Source organism: Sciurus vulgaris, assembly GCF_902686455.1.
Source record: "Sciurus vulgaris genome assembly, chromosome: 15".
Lineage (NCBI taxonomy): Eukaryota > Metazoa > Chordata > Mammalia > Rodentia > Sciuridae > Sciurus > Sciurus vulgaris.
The window spans coordinates 19,288,003-19,311,682 of record NC_136476.1 but is presented as its reverse complement, the minus strand read 5'-3'; the positions used below and the strand labels follow the sequence as shown (position 1 = coordinate 19,311,682).

Here is a 23,680-nt window from a genome sequence, read left to right as displayed (position 1 = left end):
CACCCATACTTATGAAGGAAGCAGGGCAGAAACAGTATGGGTGCTTTTGTAATCTTCTTTCTACCTTTGCCTTTACCTCCTCATCAGTGATTCAAACCATGTTCACAATGTCCAAGCTGGCACCCTTCAAAGGGGCCAAATGGTTCAGGAGTTAGAGATTTTGCTAGAGGTTTGCTCTCAATGAGAAGAGACTCACAAAATGGAACTATTACCTGAGAAGGAAGGAGATAAAAAGATTGTAGGTAGAATCTTAGGGCAGGTGGTCTCTATCTCCTTGTTGTTAAAGTGAGGGTAAGAATATTCTTGCGGCATGGTTGCTTGCTGGGTATGTGAACCTAGTTCCAAGCCATGGTTTAGGTGCAGGGGTGATAGGAAAGAATGTTAACTGTGGAGAACTCAAGCTGGAGGGAGGGAATTTGGGGTAGTTTTAGAGATTCTATGTATTAAAAACAGAGATTGTGGCTCATTTTGTTTTAATCTTGAATGGTTAACTACTTCCAGAGCTTGAGGAACAGAGAGAGAGCTTTAAATTTTAGCCTTATAAGGTGATTGCTTCTTCTCTCAAGAAGCCATTCACTTAGATAAATATCAGAGAATAAAGAAGATTGTGTTAGTATTTATTAAAGTCAAAGAGATTACAATGTTCTGGGAAATGTAGACAACACCATAATAGTCTGTGTTCCTGTTTAGTCAAGAAAGGGGAATCTGACAACCTGTACCACCTCAAATTATTCATTGCATCCTCAAATAAGGATTCTCAAGGACAGGTGGGAACATGTTTTACTTGTCAATATTCCTAACAAGTGCCCTAACCCCTTCATTCTTGTGGAATTCGGGGCATTAATCAGCATATGAAATTTTACTATTGCATAAAGCTCTCCCAAAAAGTTCAACCAGATAAAATAGATTTGATTGCCAACCTCTAGTTTAATAAGATTGCTTCAAGTCAGAGATGTGCTTCTCTTTGGAATGATTTGTGGAATGATTATCTAGGTTTCTGCAAGTGTTTTGAAGAGATGGTGTTAATGATAAGTGTATTTATAATATAGCTCATTTTTTGTGGCTAAGAGCTTACATGCTAATCACTTGTTTCATAACAAATACCATATTAGAGAATAATATGCAATGGGAATTTAATTTCTTGTAGGATGTTGAATTATGTTTCAGATTTCTATCCAAAAAGATCACAGAGATAAAGAAAAAGGGAAGAGGGAATAGGTAGAATGAAAGATAAACATTTCCTTTAACCCCAGCAAATGGCAAGTTGAAAGGTGTTTGTGAAATAAAATGATTTCTAGCCAGACAATTTTCTTGGCAAGGAGGAAATAATAAAACAATTTCAGCTTAACTAATACTGAGACTGAAGTTGTATCTGAGAAAATAGCTCAATTTTCCTTGTTTGAGTTGACCCCAGAAGAAATTCTCTATGTAAAGGTTTTGTTCCCTGAAATGTGTTGCTGTTGATGGTGGTGGCTAGAAGGGGCATGTAGGGAACTAAGGGGAAGGCGGTGGAGGGACTTGCATCCTGCTTGTAAATGAAGATGGGCATCTGGGCAGGCTGGTCTGAACATGATCTCAGCCATAGACTGAATATGATATGTCCTACTACTGGTTTTTCTCAACTCTTGAATCTCTTTCAATGCCTCCATAACTTCTATGAGACTATCCTACTAATCTTCCTTCTTTCTGCTTGCTGTGTCTTTCCTTCCCCAAATGACTGTTTTTTTTTTTTTTAAGAGAATCTAGTCTCAGAACACATGTATTGAGAATATTCTAAAGAGGTCCCTGTTGTTTGTTTCTGAGGTTGGAGAAAAAACACCTCGTGTATGAGGAAGGGAATAAAAGAAAGGGCTATATCAATATAGAGACCCATCGCCAGACATGGTATCCTTCTGGTCCTCCATTTCTGTTAATATGCTGGTGATTACTGGGAGTCTTAAAAAGTCTTCGGTGGAAAAAAGCAGTAATGGCTATTCAGAGCTTCCTTTTTTTCAGTTTGCTTTGAGAACTCACATCTTTCTTCTGCTACAGGAAGCCCAAATGTGAGATCCCTGCACAGCCACTGGGGCAGAGCTGCCCCTCCTTGGATTTCCGCCAGTAGGTCTTGGTCAAGACTGTCTGATGCTGGGAGAGAGAACACAGTTTATTTATGGTACTCACTGAGAATTAAAGTAATTGGCAGTTTTAAGCTCTGGTGCCTGGCCCTGTGCCAACTGTTCAGTATATGCATTATATTTTAAACCCCACAATAACAAATGAGATAAGTATTACTTTTAGCCCTTTTTTATTCTAAACACATTCTGTTCCTGTTGTTACCTTTGATACTCTTGGCTTGGAGGACTTATTGAACGGAATAATTGTGATATTTCTTCCATGTTTCTGAGAGAGTTTTATAGTATTTTGGTTTACTTTCCCCCGTCTCCCTTGTTTACTGCTTCTTTCCTTTTCCCCATTTCCTTTCCAGACTACTAGCATAGCACTTCCTATGTTCCAGAAGTAACAAAGAACAGGAAAGCAAATGACTGTACCCTCCTGGAGTCCCTGTGGTGGACAAAGACAGACAGCCAATAAATAAACCAACCAGATAAATACAGATTGTATAACTATCAAAAGAAAATGTAAAGGATAATGAGAGAAGGGGAGAGGGGAAGTTATTTTGGATGGATGGTCAGGGAAGGTCATTTTCTGGAGGTGACAATAGGTTTTAAGATTGAAGGAAGAGCAGGGTACAATTGCACATTCCTGTAATCCCTGTAACTTGGGGGGCTGAACCAGGAGATTGCAAGTTCAAAACCAGGCTGGGGAACTTAGCAAGATCCTGTCTCAAAATTAAAAGGACTGAGAACATAGTTCAGCGTTAAAGTGCCCCTGGGTTCGATCCCCAGTACCTCAAAAAGTAGATAAAGAAAGAAAGAAAGATTGAAGGAAGAGGACAAACCAGCTCTTTGAACACCAGGTATAAAGGCATGTATGAACACATGGGGTGGAGGGAGCTAACAGCAAAGGCAAAGGCCCAGAGGCAGGAGAGGTCGAAGGGGCCTTATAGACTGGGGAAGTGGCCATGGTGGCTGTAGCAAGTGACAAGGGTGAAAAGTGGAACAAGTCAAGTGGAGCAGGGGTGGATCCCACAGTGCCTGATAGGCTGTGGTTTTGAGTTCTGTTCTCAAGATGATAAGTGTTTCAGGAGGGAGTCAAAAAAAAGGAGTGACACGATTTGATTCTTGTAAGACCATTCTGACCTCTCTGTGGGAACTGGATTGTAAGGGCCAGTAGGCAAAAGGGGGACCCACCGAGGGTATAAGCAGTGGGTCTCCCTTTTGAACTGTGCTCTCCTTTCCTGAAATCAGAACCCATGATTAGATGAGCTTGAAGGATCCACCTGGTGGTTGGTTCTCTGATTGTGTGTTCATCCTATGTTCTGCCCTCCCCTACTAGGTTTGACTATGAGGGGCTGGAGCCCAAGGCGACATATTATATCATGAGGGACCTGGAGGCCCTGGTCACAGACAAGTCCTTCATTGGCCAACAGTTTGCTGTGGGGAGCCATATCTACAGTGTGGCAAAGACAGACAGCTTTGAATACGTGGACCCTGTGGATGGCACCGTGACCAAGAAACAGGTACTTGGTAGAGAATCCCTGAAACACAACCTGGGTAGAGCTGGTGGCCAAAGTCCTAGAACTGCAGAAGTGTTTTGGGATGATTTGTTCTGGGCCCTTCATCATATACATCAGAACTCTGCAACCAGGTTAGAGGTGGTGGACTTGGTGAAGGTCACCTTACTAGTTAGTGGCAGAGGTGGACTAGTAGTGGCAGAGGTGGACTAGTACATGCATGCCTCCGTCCAGTATTCTTCCCACTTGTTAACTGGCAGTTCAATGCCTCAAATAGGTTACAGACCCAGCATTTCCGTCTCTGATGTTTGCAGCCCTGAGGTCTTCCTATGCAGTGCCATTATTGGTGATAGATGCAGAGAAGTTTCCAAGAGCAAAAAACCTTGTCCTTTGGACCCCCGAGTGCAGGGTTGTTTCACCTTCTATTGCCTTACGTCATTGAGGACTCACAGGAGTTTAGCCAGATGGGTTTGGCACCCCTCAAAGGAAAGAAAGGATTACCCAGAAAACCTCCCAAAAGGAAGGTTTGTGAATAATTATAATAGATAAGTGGCAAAACCAACCACAACTTCTGTTGTGGACTCCTCTTTGTGAAATGTGTAAGAAACATTGATAGCTACTACAATTATTTTTCTGTTCAGTTTTGTTTATTTATTGGCTATGGCAAATATTGTCCAGTCTGGGAGCACATTATAGGCATTAACATTTATAATTACACCCTGAGTAATGTTAAGAGAAGTGCAGCCTCCAAATTCCTAAAATCTTAACTTTTTATACATTCATTATAAGTACAGACAATAAAACAAGGCAGAAACTGCAGGTCTTTGGGGACTAAATATAATGTGGTTACTGCTGTTTTAATTTAACGAGAATTCCCTATACCCTCCTCGTCATATGATTTCCCAACGTGCTGTAAATTCAGATACATTTTTGCTATTCTCTGGGTACTCTCAAAGGTCTATTTAGTTTGATAGTGATATTTTTATCTCCATGAAAATATCAGTCTTTCATTATAGAAGCCCTTTGATGACCCAGCAAACTGCCACCTTACTTTGGAAAGGTGAGGGTCATAGAGAAAATAATGGATAAGGAGCTTGGAGACTCAGAATCACATTCCGCCATCTACTAGTTGTGACTTTGGGAAAGTGCTTAACTTCTTTGGGCCATAGTTTCTTCCTCATCTATAGAGTACTTACCTCACAGAATTGTTTTAGAAATAGAATGAAATAAAATACACAAAAGTCCCTAGCTATCCCTTCTATAAAAAGTACCCAATACATTTTTATAGTTCTGTTGGTTTTATTCAAGGACTGGATTGCATTTGCTCTGAAATAACATCAGTGAATCAATCTTTGGAGAGTTGGGAGCTTAGCTGGCATCTTTGAACCTGTATTTAGATGTGGATTTTCCAGTTGTGTACCACGTTCCCATTTCCATTTTATACAGGGCTTTCCAGACAAACTTCCCCCAAACCCAAGGTTCACTTTGTTTTTGTAACTGCAGGATTCAAGAGACATAAAATATGTGTTTTCTAAAGTATCCTTGGGAAGTTTTTGTTCACTGATGAGGAAAACTTGGAAACCATCCCTTGGAGGGATTGGTCTAGTCAATGCCAGGTTCTGGACTTTATCTGAGAAGCTTGTATGTTGAGATGATTTGTTTGCTGTTTAATCCAATATCACTCTACCTTTTATCTTCCTCAGTACAATCAGTATTTAGATACTTTCCCCCAGGATATTCTTTAAAACATTCACATCAGGCTAATTTCACAACTGGATCTCAAATTTTGACATCAGTTTATTCCACTCCCCTTTGTCTCTGCAACCATAGAGATTGGTTTCCATTTTTAACTCTGGAATTCATTGAACTGTTTTCCTCTCCATACTCCTTCATCTGAGTGGAAATGCGATGGTAAATAGATAAGTGTTATCAGGGCCTTTTCGTTATTTATCTCTCCAGATTTCGGGACCCTAGTGACATCTGCATTGGCTGGTGGCCCTGAGTCACACTGGAGCTCCTCTGCAGGTCTGGGTTTGGCTCACTGAGAGTGTTAAGGGGTGAATTAACACCAGCAGCATCCATCTCCATGATCAGCCAGTCACAGATGATTCTTACACCACAGTTGATGCTGTTGGCTAGGCAGGGACATACTGCATAGAGAGGATGTGTGGCACTCGGGATATCAGTAGTACCAGCAACCAATCCCAGGGATAGTCTGGGGTATGCCATAGGTAATATTGTGCAAATAAGCACACTTACTGACTATGGATACCTAAAAGACATATCTGAATTTAAATTTATTAGGATCATTTCAAAGAAGTTATAAATTACCTTTGTGCATTCATTGACAAGTACTAGCAAATATATAATTTTAGTTTTTCCAGTTTTAATATAAATATATAACAGCCTTATTGAGATGTAATTTACCTACTATACAATTCACCCATTTAAAGGGTACTCTTTCATGGTTTCTATATTTATAAAATTGTGTGGACATCAACATAATCAATTTGAGGATCTCCACCAGCAGCATATGAGAGTTTCGGTTTTCCCACACCTTTGCTAAGTCTTGTTATTTTGTTTTTGTAGAATACTTTTACTTTAAAACAACATACAAAATTATGAATTATTTTTAAATTAAGATAGAAGGAAATTTAATCTCCACAAGGAAAAACAGAAGCCTGCCTCTCTGTTAGTACAACCAAAAGGAAACAGAGGACCACAGGTCTGGGTTGGTTTTGGAGACTGATTGCTCTGGTCCAGTTCAGTGTTCTGCTGTGTTTCAATCAGACAAGTTGGCTTTGTCACTCTCCTAGATTTGCAACTTTTTCTCTGAACCTCAACCTGAAAGGTGGAGGTAATAATTACCATGAAGGGTAATGGGGAAGGTTTGAGGAGAAAGTTCTAGAAAATCCCAGGTACAGTGGCTGGTACCTAATCAGTGCTCAGGAAATATTAGTTCCTTCCCCTTATCAGGATTCTTAGCTTGATTATCAGTGTCAGGAAAGAATGAGAGGGTAAATTTCTCTCTTCTGCTCTTCCATTTTGCCCCTCCCCCTCACACACACACATGCACGCATGCACGCGCACGCACACACACACACACAACATGTATACATTTTTGAAAATTGCCTTCTATATACCATATTGTTAGAAAATATTCCCTCCAAATCTTTATTTTATCTTTAAAATACTTTGCAGTGAAATTCGACTTTCAGATTTATGGTCTCAAGGTAGTGGGAGAATCCTAATTACCTCTTGTTTAGTTTAAATTCTATCTACTGCGGAAAAAAAAGAGATGACAGGATTTTCAGCGATAATTTTTCAAAACAATTTTTTGATATTCCTGTTTTATCTAGAAATTATCTCTAAGCATAACATTCTGCTCCAGAGCATCCCATGCCTTATGGTGCTACCACAAAGTTTGTGAGCAACATTTAAATGTACACATTTAAAGTCAGGAATTCTTGGCTATGTGTCTCAACTCTGTCACCTCCTTGCTCCTCTTGGGCAAGTCCTTCAACCTCCCTGTGCCATCTTGTCTTTAACTGAGGAAAGAGCAATAATAATTGGGGCCAGCTCTTACAGCCATTGGGAGAATTAAGTGAAATAATAAATACATACAGAAAATTTTGGCACATAACAAATATGAGTAAGTGGTTAACTAAAATTAGTTTGTTGAAAGAGCATCCTTGGGAAAGAAAGATTCTGGCATTTAATGGACTTCATATGATAAGAAAAGCAGGGGGGAAATATACAACTTTGCAAGTTGTCATGTGAAGATATGAGAAGACCTCGTATTTTCTGACTCATCTGTGCATTGATTCAAACTCACATTTCCCTGTCTTCCCCGTAGAACCCTCTCCCCACCCTCCCACACTATGATGTAGAAAGGGAAAGGTTTCTTAAGGCAGCTTAGTCTCTCTTTTGTCCTTAATTTGAGGTCAGAGTCAGGAAACTGATCATGGAAAAGGCTGGTTCACATACATCTCCAGAGATAAAGCAGAAATGCTTCTCCAACAAAAATGAAATTAAAATCCTGTCCTGGTGATAAACCCCAGGCTAACCCCACTGCCATGGAAACTTAAGGGAAGGCTATCCTGCGAGACCCTCTGAGGGTCATTCAAGGAGCAGGAAGGAAACCCTGAAGTACTCAACCCCTGATGTGAGTTCCCTGGGATCTTTCCAGCTATACTGTGGCTTGTTGGGTTTCATGGCATTTACCACGACTGCCTCCAAGTGTCTGATATTTGGGTGACCTTGGGGAGCCAGAGAGGAGTTGATGCATGTGTTCCATTAAATAGGGTCCAAGAGAGACTGATTTAGAAATAGCAACTTAACAAGGCTTGATTCCATTGTATTTCTTTATTTCTATGAGGATATTTCACTATTTATTCTCAGGTAAAATCTGAATGAGTGGCTGATGCTCCAAATGAGTGGGAAAAATAAGCCAATAGCTTATATGAAAGTAGGGTAATAGTTTGATCAAATCTCTGACTACTTTAAGAAGTTCCCAGGTTATGCCTTGTAACAAGATGAAAAAGATAAGGGAAGTTAGGAAGCTCCATGTGACCCGAAGGGCAGCCTTTCTTCAAGGGTGAATCAGTTGTACAAACATCCTGGGCTTCCTTTGTGCCAGGTAGTCTCTCACTTCCTCCACCATCAATATGTTAAGAAACATAACCAATACCAAGGTGATCCCTTACCATTGTCCCTTCCTGTTACAGTTTGTATATGAGGGGTCCCCTAAAGAGCTCATGTGATAGACAATATAGGAAGTGACTAGATTATGCCAGCTGTAACCTACGAATTTATCCATTTGATGGATTGATCATTTGAAGGGATAACAATACTGGGTGGTAATTACAGGCAGGTGGGGATGCCTTTGGGATTTATATTTTGTCCCTGGTACCTGCTTGCTCTCTCTGCTTCCTGGATGCCATGAACTTAGTAGTTTCTGCCATGATGTTCTGCCTCACTTCAGGCCCAGAACGAAGGAGTCTGATGACCATGGAATAAACATCTGAAACTGTGAGCCAAGAATTATTTTCTTTTTCCTCTAAGTTGCTCTTGTCAGGTATTTTGATCATAGCAACAAAAAACTGACTAGCACAGAAATTGATACCAGGCCTGAGACTGTTGCTGTGACTAACCTGAGCATATGATTCAGAAACCTTTGGAACTGGTTTGTAGAAGGAATTTAGAAAAGTTTGGAGATGCAGGCTGGAGAAACCTTAAAATGTTGTAAGCAGATCTTAATGGGTGATTCTTCTAGGGACTCAGAAGACAAAAATGCCAATAAAAATATATACAATAAAGACTGATCAGATTTCAGTCTTGGAAATGCAACTAGAGGCCACATGTGTTACATTCTGGCAAAGAACTTACTTGCATTTCCCCCATGTTTTAAGACCTCTGTGAGGCTGAATTTAAAGGCGATGGACGAATTAAAAATCGCAGAGGAAATTTCAAGACAGCATAGCGCTCTCACAGTGGCATGGGTGTTCTAGATTTCAGCAAGGTTTACTGTGAAAATTAAGAGCAAAAAGCAAAGAGGAAAGATTTTTAAAACTTGAAGTTTGGCCTGAAAAGGAGCACATGTAATATTGGGGCCAAGGAATTTGTGGTTCATAAAGAGATTATCACCACTGAAGAGAAGCTAAGTATTTCACCCAAAAACAATAGAAAAGATGTCTTGTGAGCATCTCAGGAATCTCAAGATGACATCCATGACAGACTTAAGGGTGTAAAAGTTAAAACTCCTTGGAGAAGAAACCATGGGGAAACCCTGCTTAGATGAGGGAAGGGCTAGGAAATTGTTTACCCAGGATTTGTTTCACTATACTTGGCTGCCCAGCATCTCAGAGGCCACTGCATCTGTGGCCCAAGGGGGCCAACTTACTGCTTAAACTGGCTGCAGATCTTAACATTGTCAGTGTGGTGCTGGTTCTGCATGAATGCAGGATACTGGAGTTAGGAAGTCATAGAGGCTTCCACTGAGATTTCAGAATGAGATCAAGGGAACCAGACAAAGTATAGCAAGGTTAAAATACCTGCAGGCAGCCTCCTGAGAGGGCAATGGGTGAAACTGTGAGAAGGAATTCAAGACTAAAATGGAGACTGCAGGGATTAAGAGATGCCAGCAAAGAGGGACATCTGCCAAGAAAAGCTGCTGGTGGCATACAGAGCCAGCCTAAGAGAAAGGCCATGTGGGCTGCAACCAGCAAGGTCAAAGGGGCATGGCTGTCTAATTCTTTTAGAGATCACATCTCACTAACATGTGCCCTAGATGCTGGACATGGAGATATAGGATTTGTTTATTCAATTGGTTTTAGGTCTTGTTTTGTTCTCATTCCTTTTTTCTAGGCCCATATTCCTTCCTTTTGGAATGGAAATATTTACTCTGTTCTGATGTATGCTGGATATATGTATCTTGCTTTGATTTTTATAGGGGCTCTAAGCCAAGAGCTTCCCTTGAGTCTCAGAGGAATCTTTGGACTTGGACTTCAGGGTAATGCTGAAACTGTTAAGACTGCAGGACTCTTAAGAGATGAAATAAAAAGCATTTTGCATTATGAGATAAACATGAACTTTTGGTGACCAGTGGTGGAATGTTATGGTTAGTATATGAGGTGTACCCCAATAAACTTATTTGACAGGCAATGCAGAAACATTCAGGGATGAAATGATTAAATTTCATGAGAGCTATAACCTAATTAGTAGATTAATCCATCTGATGAATTAATTATTTGAAAAGACTATTGTTCTGAGTGGTAACTGTAGATAGGTTGGGTATGGTTGGAGAAAGTAGGTCACTGGGGACATGACTTCAGAGTCTATATTTCATCCCTGGCGCCTCACTTGCTGTCTCTCGTTCCCAGCCACCATAAGCTGAGCAACTTTCCTCTGCCACACCTTTCTTCCATCATGTTCTTCTTCACCTTAGGCCCAGAGCAATGGAATTGGCTAACCATGGACCGAACTGAGCCCAAAATAAACTTTTCCTCCTCTAAGTTGTTCTTGTTAGCTATTTGGTCACAGCAACAAGAAGGTGACTAACACACCTTCTCACCTCCTTCTTGGAGCCTAAGTCCTGGAATTTCTACTCAACATCCACAATTATGAGACTCACCCAGCTCTTACAGAAGGAACCCTCTAATCTTGTGAATGAAGGGCAGTCTGACAGAAGTGGTACCACACTAGTATCACCATAATGGTTTCAATCCAGAACTCTATAGCCTATATCTTGAAAATTTGCTTTGATATGAGAAACCTCAATACTTCATGAGCAAAAGTGAAGTAACTGAGTCTCTTTTCATGACTACTCCAACTCCTATATTTCTTTTTAGCAAGCTCGAAAATGAAATCCCACTAGTGCTTAAATCATTTGCAAAGTAACAGTTCAGCTGATATTAAAAAAACCTGACGAAAATAAATGCATGCCAGTTAGCTGATGTGGAAAACCAAGTCCAATTTGATTATGTCAGGCTAACTCTGGGCATATTAATACCTCTTCAAGTTATGCGGCCCGCATGGAAACATTCTGATGTTCTCACCCTGGAAAAAAAGAACCATTTGAAACGAGTTCAAACAAAAAGCACACTTTGAAGACTCATGCTAAAGCCTGTTTGCTTTTGGAGTTGTTTTAATACGTAGTAAGATATCTGCAATTTTTAATTTCACTATTTAGAAATAATAAAGTAAGTAAGTTGGCTGTCTGAAAATCACATTTTAGTTTCAGCACATGGTGTTTTAACATGTGTCTTCGTGCCACCAAGTCCTGGTCAGCAGATACAGAGAAGCTCACTGAGGTGTCATCATCCTATAAAGGCCACCAAATGGGGTCAGCTGGGGAGTCTGGGTCTTCAAGGCTGAAGTCTTCTCCCTTTAGGCTTCACTGGTCAACCATCAGCCCTCAACTTTGATCACATCCTAATCAATGAACCGAGTGAGAGACTGTACAGTAATAATTTATCATTGTCTCTATCATGTGCCATTTGCTGGTGTGTGGTTTGTGCATCTAGAAGCAGAAATTTGGAAGTCATTTCGGTCACACTGATTAGTCCATATTGAGTTTAGTTAAATCCCAAAGTTAGTACCCAGATAAAGTCCTTCTGTGTTGAAAACAGAAATATTTAGGGTGTGGGACATTATCATCACAGGTATATTGAATGCACGAATGTGGGCTTAAAAATTCATTTTCTTTTGCAAATTGTGATGTTGAAAAAAAATTATGTAATAAATATACATTTCTTTTCTAATGTAGGATAACATGGTGAAGGTCGACTCTTTTATGTGTTCACCTAAGTGCTTATCAAACACCTACTATAAGACAGTCTGCCCTCTAGGATTGAGGATCCACAGCGTACAGAATGGTTGAGATTCTTGCCCTCTGCTTCCAGTTTAGGGGGGAAAACAAACTGATATTAAACTTATAATTGCTATAGAGTTTATTGAACAGTATTTCAGAGAAAGAATTTCCTTGAGTATGCATTTCAGGGGGAACTAATCCAGACCAGGTTTCTAGAGAGCTCTTTATGGAGAGGTGATAGTTGAATTGTGCCTGGAGCAATACGGAGGAGCTGGTCCAGGTGAAACCACCTTATCAGACTACCTACTATTCCAAAATTGAATGTGGTCAATGTGGTTGTTCAGCTTTCCAGATAAAGAGCCAGAATTTCCTATAGGCATTCTCAGGGCATTTTATGATAGAAATGGTTATAATTGTCTACTCAATTGGTAAATAAAGACAGTTCGGTTATGTGTTGTACTAAATATTCCTCTTGGTGTGACATCTTGAAAACCTTGGATTTAAAAAAATTTTTTAATAACCACTATTGCTGAGATTTTTCTGTCTATCCTTTAAGGGTCAAACACATAATGAGTGCTTTGTAATGGCCCACTGACTAATTTGAAAATGGAGTGATGGAGATGCTGTTTCTGGTTAAGTGGGAAGTCCCGATTCCCCTGCTTCTGATTAATTGGAGTTGTATGGTAATGAATTACCTTCTCGTGGCCTAGGTTGATTGCTCAAGGACTATCTTAGTAATTACCTAAGCCTTCTGCAATCAGTTACTTCCTACTGAAATGCTAACATGTCTGGGTAGTCAGGAGGGAAACCATCACCAGGAAATACAAATATAAAAGGAAAAAGCTGCAAACTGTCACAGGAACTAAGAGAGGAAGCCGTGCTGTCATCTGGGTCAAGGGTGTCAGAATCCAAAATATCCCAGAACTGGGGCAGGTGTTATGTGAACAGGATTCTGAAGTCATTTAGGTGAAAAAAAAAAAAAAAATGGGAAAATAGAATGTGTGTGACCTCTTTCCATTGTTCCACATTTGATAGTGGGAATCTTGATAAGGAATAAACTCTTAAGTCTTTATTTCCTCAGTAGCCCTCCCATCATGTAAAGTTTGTTTTGTTTTTCTTTTGTGTGTGTGTGTGTGTTTTATTGTGTTTTGTTTGCTAGGTATATGTTTTTAAAGAACATTTTAAAAGCTTGATTTCCCCAGATAGGTCTTTCTAAGTTTGGGCCACAAGAGAGCTGGCTGGTTGTGACAAAAAAACGATTACAAAAATCTTCTCCTAACAGCAGGGCAGCTGGGTATGGAGGTGCAGTTAGTGCACTGCACAAAGGCACTTAGTCTAATGGGGGAAGAGTTATTGAAGTCCAGGCTAGCTAAGAGGAAAGATGCTTTTTGGTAATTTGTCCACCCAGAGGAGGTACCTTTTTGTAATTCATACAAAGGTTCTGCATGGACTAGCTGCTCCCTTGCTCAACTGCATTTGAACTCATGCTTGCAGTTAATTCTATGACTTAAACAAAGAAAAATGGGCAATTCTACATAAATTTTTGTGTGTGTGTGGAGAGATGTGTCTGTTCAATCCAAATCCCCTGCCTTATGGGCTGCATGCTTTCTTCTACAAAATATGGTTCAGATGTTACATAGTAATATTTTCACCTTGACGCTTTCCAGATAAATTGTTGGGATTTCCTGTGGGAGAAAATATCCGAGTTAGGCTCACAGAGTTTCTCTCTTCCAAGGCTGTCCTGTCTCCAGGTTCACATGCCTGGTGTGGCCAACTGACTGTATAAGTGACATTATACCAGATTTCAGGGCCATATGCTGTTTTCCCCTGGAATTAATCCTACATCGGTATTTGACTAGGTCAGATGCTGCCAAGTAACTGTTGGTAATGTACAGATCCTCCTTCCCGCCTGGCTGCAACATGTCCTAAGTCTCCAAACTAAAATCTGGCAGCACTGCATGTATTTAGCAACTTGCAGATTTCTCTGCGTTGATTTACACAGGGGCTTAAAAAACCAAACAACAAAAACCCTAACATTCATTTATCAAACATTTATCAGATACTTACTCTACATAAGGCTTAGAACCAACTTTGGGTACCATGAAACACATATAAGATATTGTTCAATTTCATATGAGAGGCCACAGATGAACTTCAGCAGTTTCATATGGACCAACATCAGATTACAAGCCTGAACAGAAGACCAAGATCCTGTGTTCACTAAACATGTTTCATTAAATAAGTGTTTTTGACACTTTTCAGTAATGGCCTGGCTGACACAAAGATCCTTCTTTCAGGAACTTCAGGGTCTAAACTGACCAATTATGGAGGTCCGGGTCCATTGCTTCAGGATCTTTATTGCCTAGGAAGTCAGTTCAGTGGCAGGGACAGAGAAGAAAAATGGTAAGAGATCCACGAGGTCAGTAGTGATCCACGAGGTCAGAGGGCATGACAACGTTCCTAAGGTGAAATTCATCTTAATTTTGCCTAATTTAAAGTAAGTATGCACCACTGCGTCATAAACCATCAGCATTGAGGCTTTATTTAGCAACATATGCAAAATCTGCAAGGTTGGAAAACTTGGAACATAGCGCCATTTTCATTAAAAGTTTAGCAAAGGAACAATCATAATATTTGTATAGTGATTGATAACTTTCTAAGGCAACTTTTCACATACATTTTCTGATCTGATGCTCCCAGCAACTCAACAAGCTAAGTTAAATTATTTTTTCATTTGATTTTTAGGAAACTAAGGCTGGAGAGCTTACATGACTTACTCAAGACCACTAGTTAATAAATGGCTGAGTCAGAATCCTAGTCTAGTTTATCTTCTTGCTACTCCTGTACCACTTTCAAACTGTCCATAAATAGTAAATCAAAGAGTAGAAAATCTGAGGGGAAAAAAAAGAATTGCTATAATGACAACTGGAAGCAGACCTGAGGGTCATTGTGTGGCAATAGCTGCAGGTGACAGGGGATTCCTTTAACTATGTTCTTCATTGCAAGAAATCCAGGGTGGGTAAAGCCTACTCATCACTGAGGCATATACCACAGGCACTCAAAAGGAAGGGAATGGATGGGCCAGAACTGATGGGCCCTTTCCATACCCTTCCCCATACAAATTGACCTCAATGCCTGAGGCAAGAGCCTGGCAGCACCATTTTAAAAAAGACCCTCCTGGCTAAGTCCAGTGTGCAGCCAGCAAAGTTTGCAATTTGTCTGAGATCGTGCAACCAGTAATGGGAAGCTACTTGGTTCAGCTTCCATTGTTTTTTTTTTTTTTTTTTTTTTTAAGCTCAATCTGACCTGTTTCAGGACATTTTAAGAAACGAAGACTGGGAAGATACACTAGAGAATCTGCCATAATGATATGCCATGTAATTGCTATAATTTTATTGTCCACGACTACCTTTCAGGGGTGGGTACGTTTGCCCCAATTCACCATGAGAAACATGAGTGTTTTCATTTGGCCTGTGAGTCCTTTGCTAAAAGTGGAGGGAGGCCTTCAGAGACTGCCTCAGTGGGTCCTGTGGTGCACTCACACCAGGTGTTGACATGCAGTGATGTTTATTCAACAAGTGTTTTTGGAGGACCCTCTGTGTGCCAGGTATTGTGTGAGGTTAGGCAGGTAAAGTGGAGGTGAGATCCAAAGAGAAAACTGAGCAATTCCAACATTTTAGGGTTAAGGCTGCAATGGGAACTCATTTTATTCATTTACTGTGGGACTTGTTTCATCAAGAGGAATTGTGGCAGCAAAAACATAATGAAGCTGTTAGAATGTAAATAAGAAATAGAAATCGAGACTAGGGAATATATAAACTAGAGAGTCAAGAAAAGAAAAAGAAAAACTCATAGTTATGCAAGTCATAAGGATCCACTTGGACTGAACCTCAAATTCAGCGTTAAGTATTCTGGCAGCCATATTGAAAAGGGAAATATGGTTAATTACAAAGTACTTGTCATCAGAAAGAAAAAGAAGACCAGTTCCTTAGGGAAGGAAAGGCTTTCCTAACACTTGGCTCTTCAGGAAATGTCTTATATAGAGCTTCACATAGTCTAGCAATCTTCCTATAATTACTATGAAAGTGAATTTTGTAAGACAGTGTCTTGCAGCACCTTGCAATAAAAGTGAGAATATATAACTAAAATGCAATTTCATAAATTCATTTTTGTCAAAAGTAGGTGATCAGAGGTTGATCTGACCAAATATAGTCCAAATGAACCTATGGCTAGGAAGTGGAATATCTGCAAATGGAGGAAATAGATACCCTGATAATATTTGTCATAAACACAATTTCTCTCTATTGAGATTTGATAAGGAAAATGGTCATATTTTCTATTGTCTGTGTAGGGTTGAAGGCTAAATATTCTATGATGTGAATAATGTAATAGTTTACACCAGGAGATAGGAAACATTTTATGTAAGGGGCTAGGTAGTACCTTTCAGCCTTTTGGCCCAGGTGCCCTCTGTCACAACTGTTCGTCTCTGCCATTGTGGCACAAAAGCAGCCATGGGCACTATATAACTGAATGGGCATGGTTGAGTTCCACTGAAACTTGATTTATAGAAATAGGTGGCAGGTCAAATTCCAGTTCCAGCTAGTATATTGCCAACTCCTGGTGTAACCTCAAAAATAAGGACAAATTATATGATCGATATTTTGTTGAAATTAAGAGTTAGAAACCTGACAAGTCTTGGTTAGTGGTGACTTTGACCCCATAGCATGAGGGATAGCAGGTGGTGACTCATACTGGAAAGAACATGGCTCGTGTTTGGGTTACACTATTAGACTCATCTAAGAAACATGCAGTCTCAAAGCAGTCCTATTCAACTAATCACACATCAAAGACATAATTATGAGATTTTGCAGCACAGGAATGGCCTGGATCTAAAAAAACTTGGCATTCCATATGGAGAATGAGAACCGTGATATTGCTCACCTGAAATGGTCTCCTAAACAACATGGATTCTCAGTTTAGATCTCATGGTTGGTTTCCTAGAAAAGAGAGAAGATGTCAAACTATCTCTGGTAGGCTGATGTTCGCTATTTACTCCTTTATTTTTTCAAGTGCAAAATCTATTCTTGCCTACCAGATGTAGATTCTAAGGATCTTCTATGAGGACAGCATGTAGTATAACCATTGTTATTATGGGTACCCTCAAGAAAAAAAAATAGGATGATATCATCATGCAAAGTCCATTTTGAGCAGATAACACATGTGGATGGTTTGTTATGACTTGAATTCTTCACTATCTCCCGGTGGCCATAAACTAATCTAAGAGGTTAATCATATAATGAAAGTGACCCTAAAGGGTTATATCTGGAAGATCACTAGAAGAAGTGGATCCAAGTTATCTGGAATCTGCAAAAACAGATGTTTTAGGGTTTCAGCTTTAGAATTGTTTAAACCGGTTGATGTGTAAGCCATAGTACCAAGCAGTGAGTTTCATGAGTGAGTTCCATACATAGCGACAATGGGAATGTAAGATCGAAAGTAAATAACAGCTTCAAACGAGTTTGTGAAAAGATCAGTGTGAACACAACTGGGAAACCTTTGAGACTTTATTGTCAGTTTGAATATAATATGATATGTGATGCTTTCAGGATCATAGACAATTAGTTCATTTGCTTCAACTGGAATTTTGTTGACCATTTACCATTCTAGCTACAAAAGGTAGTTAAGAAAACTGTGTATCATTATTTTAATAAACTAGCAAATACTGTGTCTTTATCTTCATATACTCAGGACTTAATTCAGGACATAATCCATAGAGGGCATCCTAATAGGTTTTCCAAATGAGTGAATCCTAGACAGTATTACCCTGCTTGCAAAGTCAATAGAGTAATTGGTTGCCACCAAGGGAGATGGTTCCTTGTTGTTTTGTTGAACCTCTCTAAAAGAAACTAAAGCTTTTTATTTGGGGATGAAAATTTAAATATGCTTATTAAACTTAGAGAAGCAGAAAACCACTCAGATGGAACTATAACCCCCCCCCCCCCATCAGATATCACCAGATGGGGCCAAGGGTAAGGAGTTGGCAATCAGTTGTGTAGCAGGTATGATATAATTTTAATAATGCCTTATTTTTTTTAACAGGCATAATTTGAGGCCAGAGTTTTCAAGGATAAGTTGTTTAGGGAGAAAGGCTGATGCAAAATTGCTGAGACATCCACATTTTAAGAAGCAGCAAGTTGCTTTTATTCCCTGGCCTCTGTCGACCAGCTTATTAACAATAATGTATCAGTTGTTTTAGGAGAACAAATTTCCTTCAGCAGAAGTCAAAACGTGATCTTATGGTCATAATTTTTAAATATTCCTACCAAAAATAAGAGGAAATACAGACGGTAGGGACATTCTGAACCAAAAATGAACTGATGTTGGGCAGCACTAGTAGGTGTGGATACAGCTAGGTCCCTACCCTACCCTGGTGGCCAGGACTTAGAAGTGGGAAGAAAGGACAGAGCCATGAAGATGAGGTGTGCTCAGCAACCCTCAGAGCCCAGCTGAGGCTCCAGCCCTGAGCATTTTATTTTGGGGTTCCACTACTATCAGAAGCAAAAACAAAGAGACATGCTTAAAGCAAAATCTAAAATTATGTGGTGTAACCTTAACATGGGCAAATTTTCTAACTGAAATAGGTAAAATGCCTACTGCTACCCCCACTGCATCCAGAAGATTGGTAAAAGATGCACTTTGACCCCAAGAACATTTATTAAATATCATCCTATCCTGTTACCCCTACTTCTTTCTGATTTTCACATCACCAGACCAGGGGAAGCTAAGTATCTGTTCATAGTTTTGCCCCTATCCCTCACCAATGTTAACCACAGAGCAACAGAAATAGAATGAAGAGGCAAATGGACAACTTCAGGTAGCATTTAGGTTTGTTATACTGTTCCACTTGAGTAAGCTCGCAAAGCCAATTAGCAGTTGTCATGACCCTGATGGTTTTAGATCATAGAAGCATGATGATTTCCACAGTGGGTTTGAGTTACGTATTATCTGCTTGATCGTCTGTTCACTGATCCATTTTGGATGTCCTTGGTCTCAGGGCCTGAGGATCATTTTCTCGGACGCATCTCGGCTTATCTTCAGGCTCAGTTCCTCCAGTGGCGTGCGAGCCACCATCAGACTGTACGCAGAGAGCTACGAGAGGGATCCCGGCGGTCACGACCAGGAACCGCAGGTACAAAAGCAGAGCTGTCCTCTCCATACTACAAGTCCACCACTCCTCGCAAATTTAAAGAGCTCCTGTGGGCCTTTAGTGGGAAGGCATGTTGAGAGCTTCAGGTGAAGGCAAACAGAAAAATTACTTTCTAGCATCTTGAGTTCAGATCACTATTTCTCAAACAACTTGCCTCTCTTGACTGTTCTGCAGTTTAATTGGGGTGATATTAAGAAGTTACTTTGTATAGATGTTAAAAAAAATTCGAGGTAGAGGCAAACTAGTCCTCAATTGAATGCCTAACTATGCTGTATAAATTATGCATCTTTGTGTGTTTTGAAAACTCACAGTTGGACCATAACCTAGAAATACCAGTGTAGATGCAACTCTTAGCTTCCTCTCTGAGGCTGTTGCAGCAATCACAAATAGCTCAACCATAAGCTTCCCTACTCCCATAGTCATATGTGCCAGAAAACATTGATTAGTACCACAAATAACCCACTGTGAGGTTGGGAACATGCTTTGCTGCTTACTGCTCCTGTCTCCTGGTTCTATGCTTCAGTTTGGGTTTTGTAGTGTCTTCAGTGAGATGATTCTTTGAGCTGAAACATCTGCAGTACTTCTTTGTGGAAAAGTAGAGAAACAGAGAAATACTGCTTCTCATTGAGGAGTTGCTCAGAATTTCCAACTATAATATGCTTTGGATGGAATAAGAGAGTGGGGAGGGGTTTCTTTTTTTGTCATTCATTGAGTTCATTTTTTTTTTATGGTGTCTTTGGAGAATCTCAAGGAACTTGGTAATAATGGTGCTATATAGATCCTTGCACCAGAGCTTATCGCCCCAACATTTATCTGGAATAAACTAATCCCAAATGCAGAACGAAGGTCAGAGAGCTGTTTCCAGGGTCACTGGGAACATGAGTGGGCAGGACACATTGCCAGCATTAAACCCTTGGCCCTTCCTCTCAGGATCACAGGCTCTCCATGCAGCGGAGAGGCCATGTTCTGCCAAAATAATTTGCTGGTGAGTACATTTTGCCCAAGATAGTACCAAATCATGCAAGAGCTAGATAGAGGCTTACCCTCTCTTTCCGAATAAAACACTTTTCTACATCCCATGTTGGGAAGGGAGATTGAAGCAAGGCCTGGAAGTCCACAGCTACGTACAGGGTGAGGAATGATATTCCTGGCCTTCCCTGCTCTGACTCATTCTGACTTGGGGCTATTTTTTCTCAACATTCTTTTCCCTATTTGCACAGGATAAATGGTTATGATACTTGCTTACTTCTATTTACCTTCCTCCCTGAGTCCAGGCCACTAGACATGCATAAAAATAATTCTATACTCAGATGAGTTTCTCTATGAGGTGGTCCATAAAAGCAATGTGCTACCTTTTGAAGCCAAAACCTTCAAAGGCTGTCTTTAAAAGGTTGTATGGGTAAAGAAAACCTAAATAATGCCCATTTTATTCCCTACTACTGAAACTATTGCATCTTGTTGGTTTAAATTGTTTGCAAATTGAATGGTTGGGGAATTCCTTCGTTGATGTTGCTCTTTTGATTGCCGATATTACTTTGCTTTCTAATCATGAGTAAGAGTTTTTCCAGGCCTAATTATTTATGCCTCAGAATTTTTAGCACATGATGTACTTAAAAATGTTTATATTAAAATAGAACTTCTTGTTAAAGTGCTGCACATCATTGACTCACCCACTTAAGTCCTATTGCATTTAAGTCAAGGTAAGATGGAGTAAAATTTTTATAAGAAATCTAAATACCTAAGAAAAGGGAAGAAGCTTCTCTCAGCAGGCCTCCCTGTGTTAATTATTGCTCAGCTCTACCTACATCCTTGCACTGGAGTGTTTGGGGGCTCCCTGTAAGTGTTACTTTACAAGGCCACCTACTTCTCCCATTCAAAAGCTCTGGAAGGAAAGACCTTTGGTTAACTCTTAACAGAGATCAAAGATAAGACATGTTCTCAGGCTGCTGGTGTTGTTGCTGATGCAGGCTCAACAGGGAAAGACAAGCTTGTATTGCTTTCTCAGCTGCAGAGAGAATCCCTTCAACCCACTCTGCTCCCACCCCTGTGCATATGCATACATGCAGACACCTTTTAAATTAACTCTGTAATCTGCAGAGATTCCATTGATAAGCTTATCTCAATTCAATAGGTAGTTTTTAATGTTTGCACACCCTAACTAAATTGCCATCTACATCCTAGTCATTTTGTAAAAGGATAGAGTTCCTGTCAATCGGCTTATTGGCATCTGGCTATTTTATTTTAAACATGGATCATTTCTTTTCCAGACATCTTAAACACATGTGAACAGAGCATGTTGTAGACATTTATGCTGGCTGTCTTGCAGAAATATTTAGAACTAACCTGGTGATTCAACTAGGAAAACTTGTGATATAATCAATATGTACCTGGATCAATTACATGTAGACTTTCCATTTGTGTCCTTTTGTGTAAATGAATATTCCATAAGTTGAGGTCAAGTAATTTCTTACCTATATAAAAAAATTTAAATATTTTCAGTTGTAGATGGATATAATATCTTAATTTTGTTTATTTACATTTTTATGTGGTGCTGAGAATTGAATCCATTGGGTCACACATGCTAGGCAAGCATTCTACCACTGAGTCACAACCCTAGCCCTACATCAAAACATTTTTAAAAATATTTTAGCCATATTTACCTTTGACATGGTGGTAAGGGGAGGAGATAAGAAGGTGTTTGCTTTGCCCTCCTTTTGGATTCTAGGCAAATCAGGAAGGAAGTATCCAAAGGCCAACTGCTAGAAGATTTCATAGTTTTAAAAGTACAAGATTAATTTTACTGGAAATCAGGAGATTTTTCAATGAGCTCTCAAACCACCTGGTAGTAATTTGGGAAAAGGGATGAGCCAAAAGGCTTTAAATTCACAGGTAACCAGAAACAGCACGATTGGGTGCGTCTTCTTTTTATTTATTTATTTATTTATTTATTTATTTATTTATTTTTATTATAAACAAATGGGATACATGTTGTTTCTCTGTTTGTACATGGCTTCTTTCCCACCCAACTGAATAGTGGCACTACTAAATAAAGTTTTCATTCACTTTTTTCTCTTGTACTTCTGAGCCCATGGGCAGAGTAGCTAATGAACAATAGAAGATTCAAAGAGAAATGGAAGGAAACTTTGCTTCTGTTTTTGTTTTTGTTTCTTTTTCAGGGCTAGGATAATCAGCATGGGGTTAATCAACTATTGGCTTTGATACTTTCATTGTAGAATAAAACCACACCCCATCCAACCTCAATCTTTGGGAGAAGCCTAACTCTCCCCAACCTTCCTTGACACTGAGGAATTTATACCTAGAAGACTTTAAGTACTAATATCTAAGTACCAGAAGTTCTTCTAGAGTTGATTCATCTGTTAGTCCTCAGGGTATCTGCAATCTTGTTCTACCTGTTCTTATTAGGAGTTAACGATCCAGAAATGGAAAGTACAGAGAGCCATTTTATTTCATGAAGGGATAATACATAATTTACTCTGGAAACCAGGATACCTTTGAGAGTGAGGAAGGGCACTGTGAATACATCGAGACTGTTCCCAGTAAACCAGGAGACTTGGTTATTCTGGTTACATGCCTTCATCCTCTTGTAGAACTGCATTGTCTCCTTAGAGATGGGTTTCTGAGGAAGAGAGAACATGCAAGGAGTGAAAGAGTTCTTAGTGGTTCTCAGCCCAAAATGCACATCAGAACCTTTTGAAGAGATTGATAGAAATACCCAGCCCTAGGCCCGCCTCCTGGAGATTGATGTCTAAAATTTCCCAGACGATCCTAATTAAACCAGGGCTTCTCAAACCTTAATTCTGTACTAAGCCCCTGAGGATCTTGCTAAAGTGCCCTTCTGACTCAAGCACGAGGAAGGCCATAGGCTCTGCATCTCATTACCTGCCAGGTGAGGGGCGCTGCTGGTTCAGGAGTCACGCTTCGAATAGTAAAGAGTTAGATGAGCTGCAAAGTCCTAGCACCAGGACTTTGTATGAGAACTGTGGAACGAGGGACACCTGTTTCTAGTGTCTGCACAGGTTGGTCTCTCCTCTGGACTGGAATCTCCGCTGCCTGTCTGACTCTACTTGTGTCTCAGAGGCAGCACCACCTGACACATGCAAAACTGAACCATCTGCCTCCTCATGCTACCCCTCCAAACAACCACCACCACCAAACATTCTGCCTTTTTTGATGTCATCCCCACTTCAGTCAGTGGCAATTCCACCACTGGTTCAGTACATAACCCTGTGACGTGTCCTTGACAGCTCTCCCTCCCCCACGCCCCACTTCCAGTGGTAACCCCCATCAATGTGACCTTCAGAACACATGGAGAATCCAACCCTGCCTCACCACCTCCACCATTTTCACCTGGGGCTACCCCACCGCTCTGTCCTCCAGGTAGTCTCTTAACTGTCCCCTTCCTGCCACATTAGCCCATTCCTGACTCTATCCTATTCTCGGCACAGCAACCACAGAGACTTTTTAAAAATGGGTTAGAACACCTCGCTGCTCTATTAGAATCCCCCTGTCATCTCAGTCTAAGAAGAGA

At 40.1% G+C, this 23,680-nt stretch overlaps 1 protein-coding gene across 1 annotated transcript in view; it reads left to right on the top strand.

Annotated features, from left to right (window-relative positions):
- PGM5 (phosphoglucomutase 5) overlaps window positions 1-23,680 on the top strand; it is a 218,759-nt gene that overhangs the window by 168,389 nt on the left and 26,690 nt on the right. The window contains exons 9-10 of the mRNA XM_079112036.1: window positions 3,436-3,619; window positions 18,979-19,113. Coding sequence (XP_078968162.1) covers window positions 3,436-3,619; window positions 18,979-19,113 — 319 coding nt within the window. The remainder of the gene's footprint in view (window positions 1-3,435; window positions 3,620-18,978; window positions 19,114-23,680) is intronic.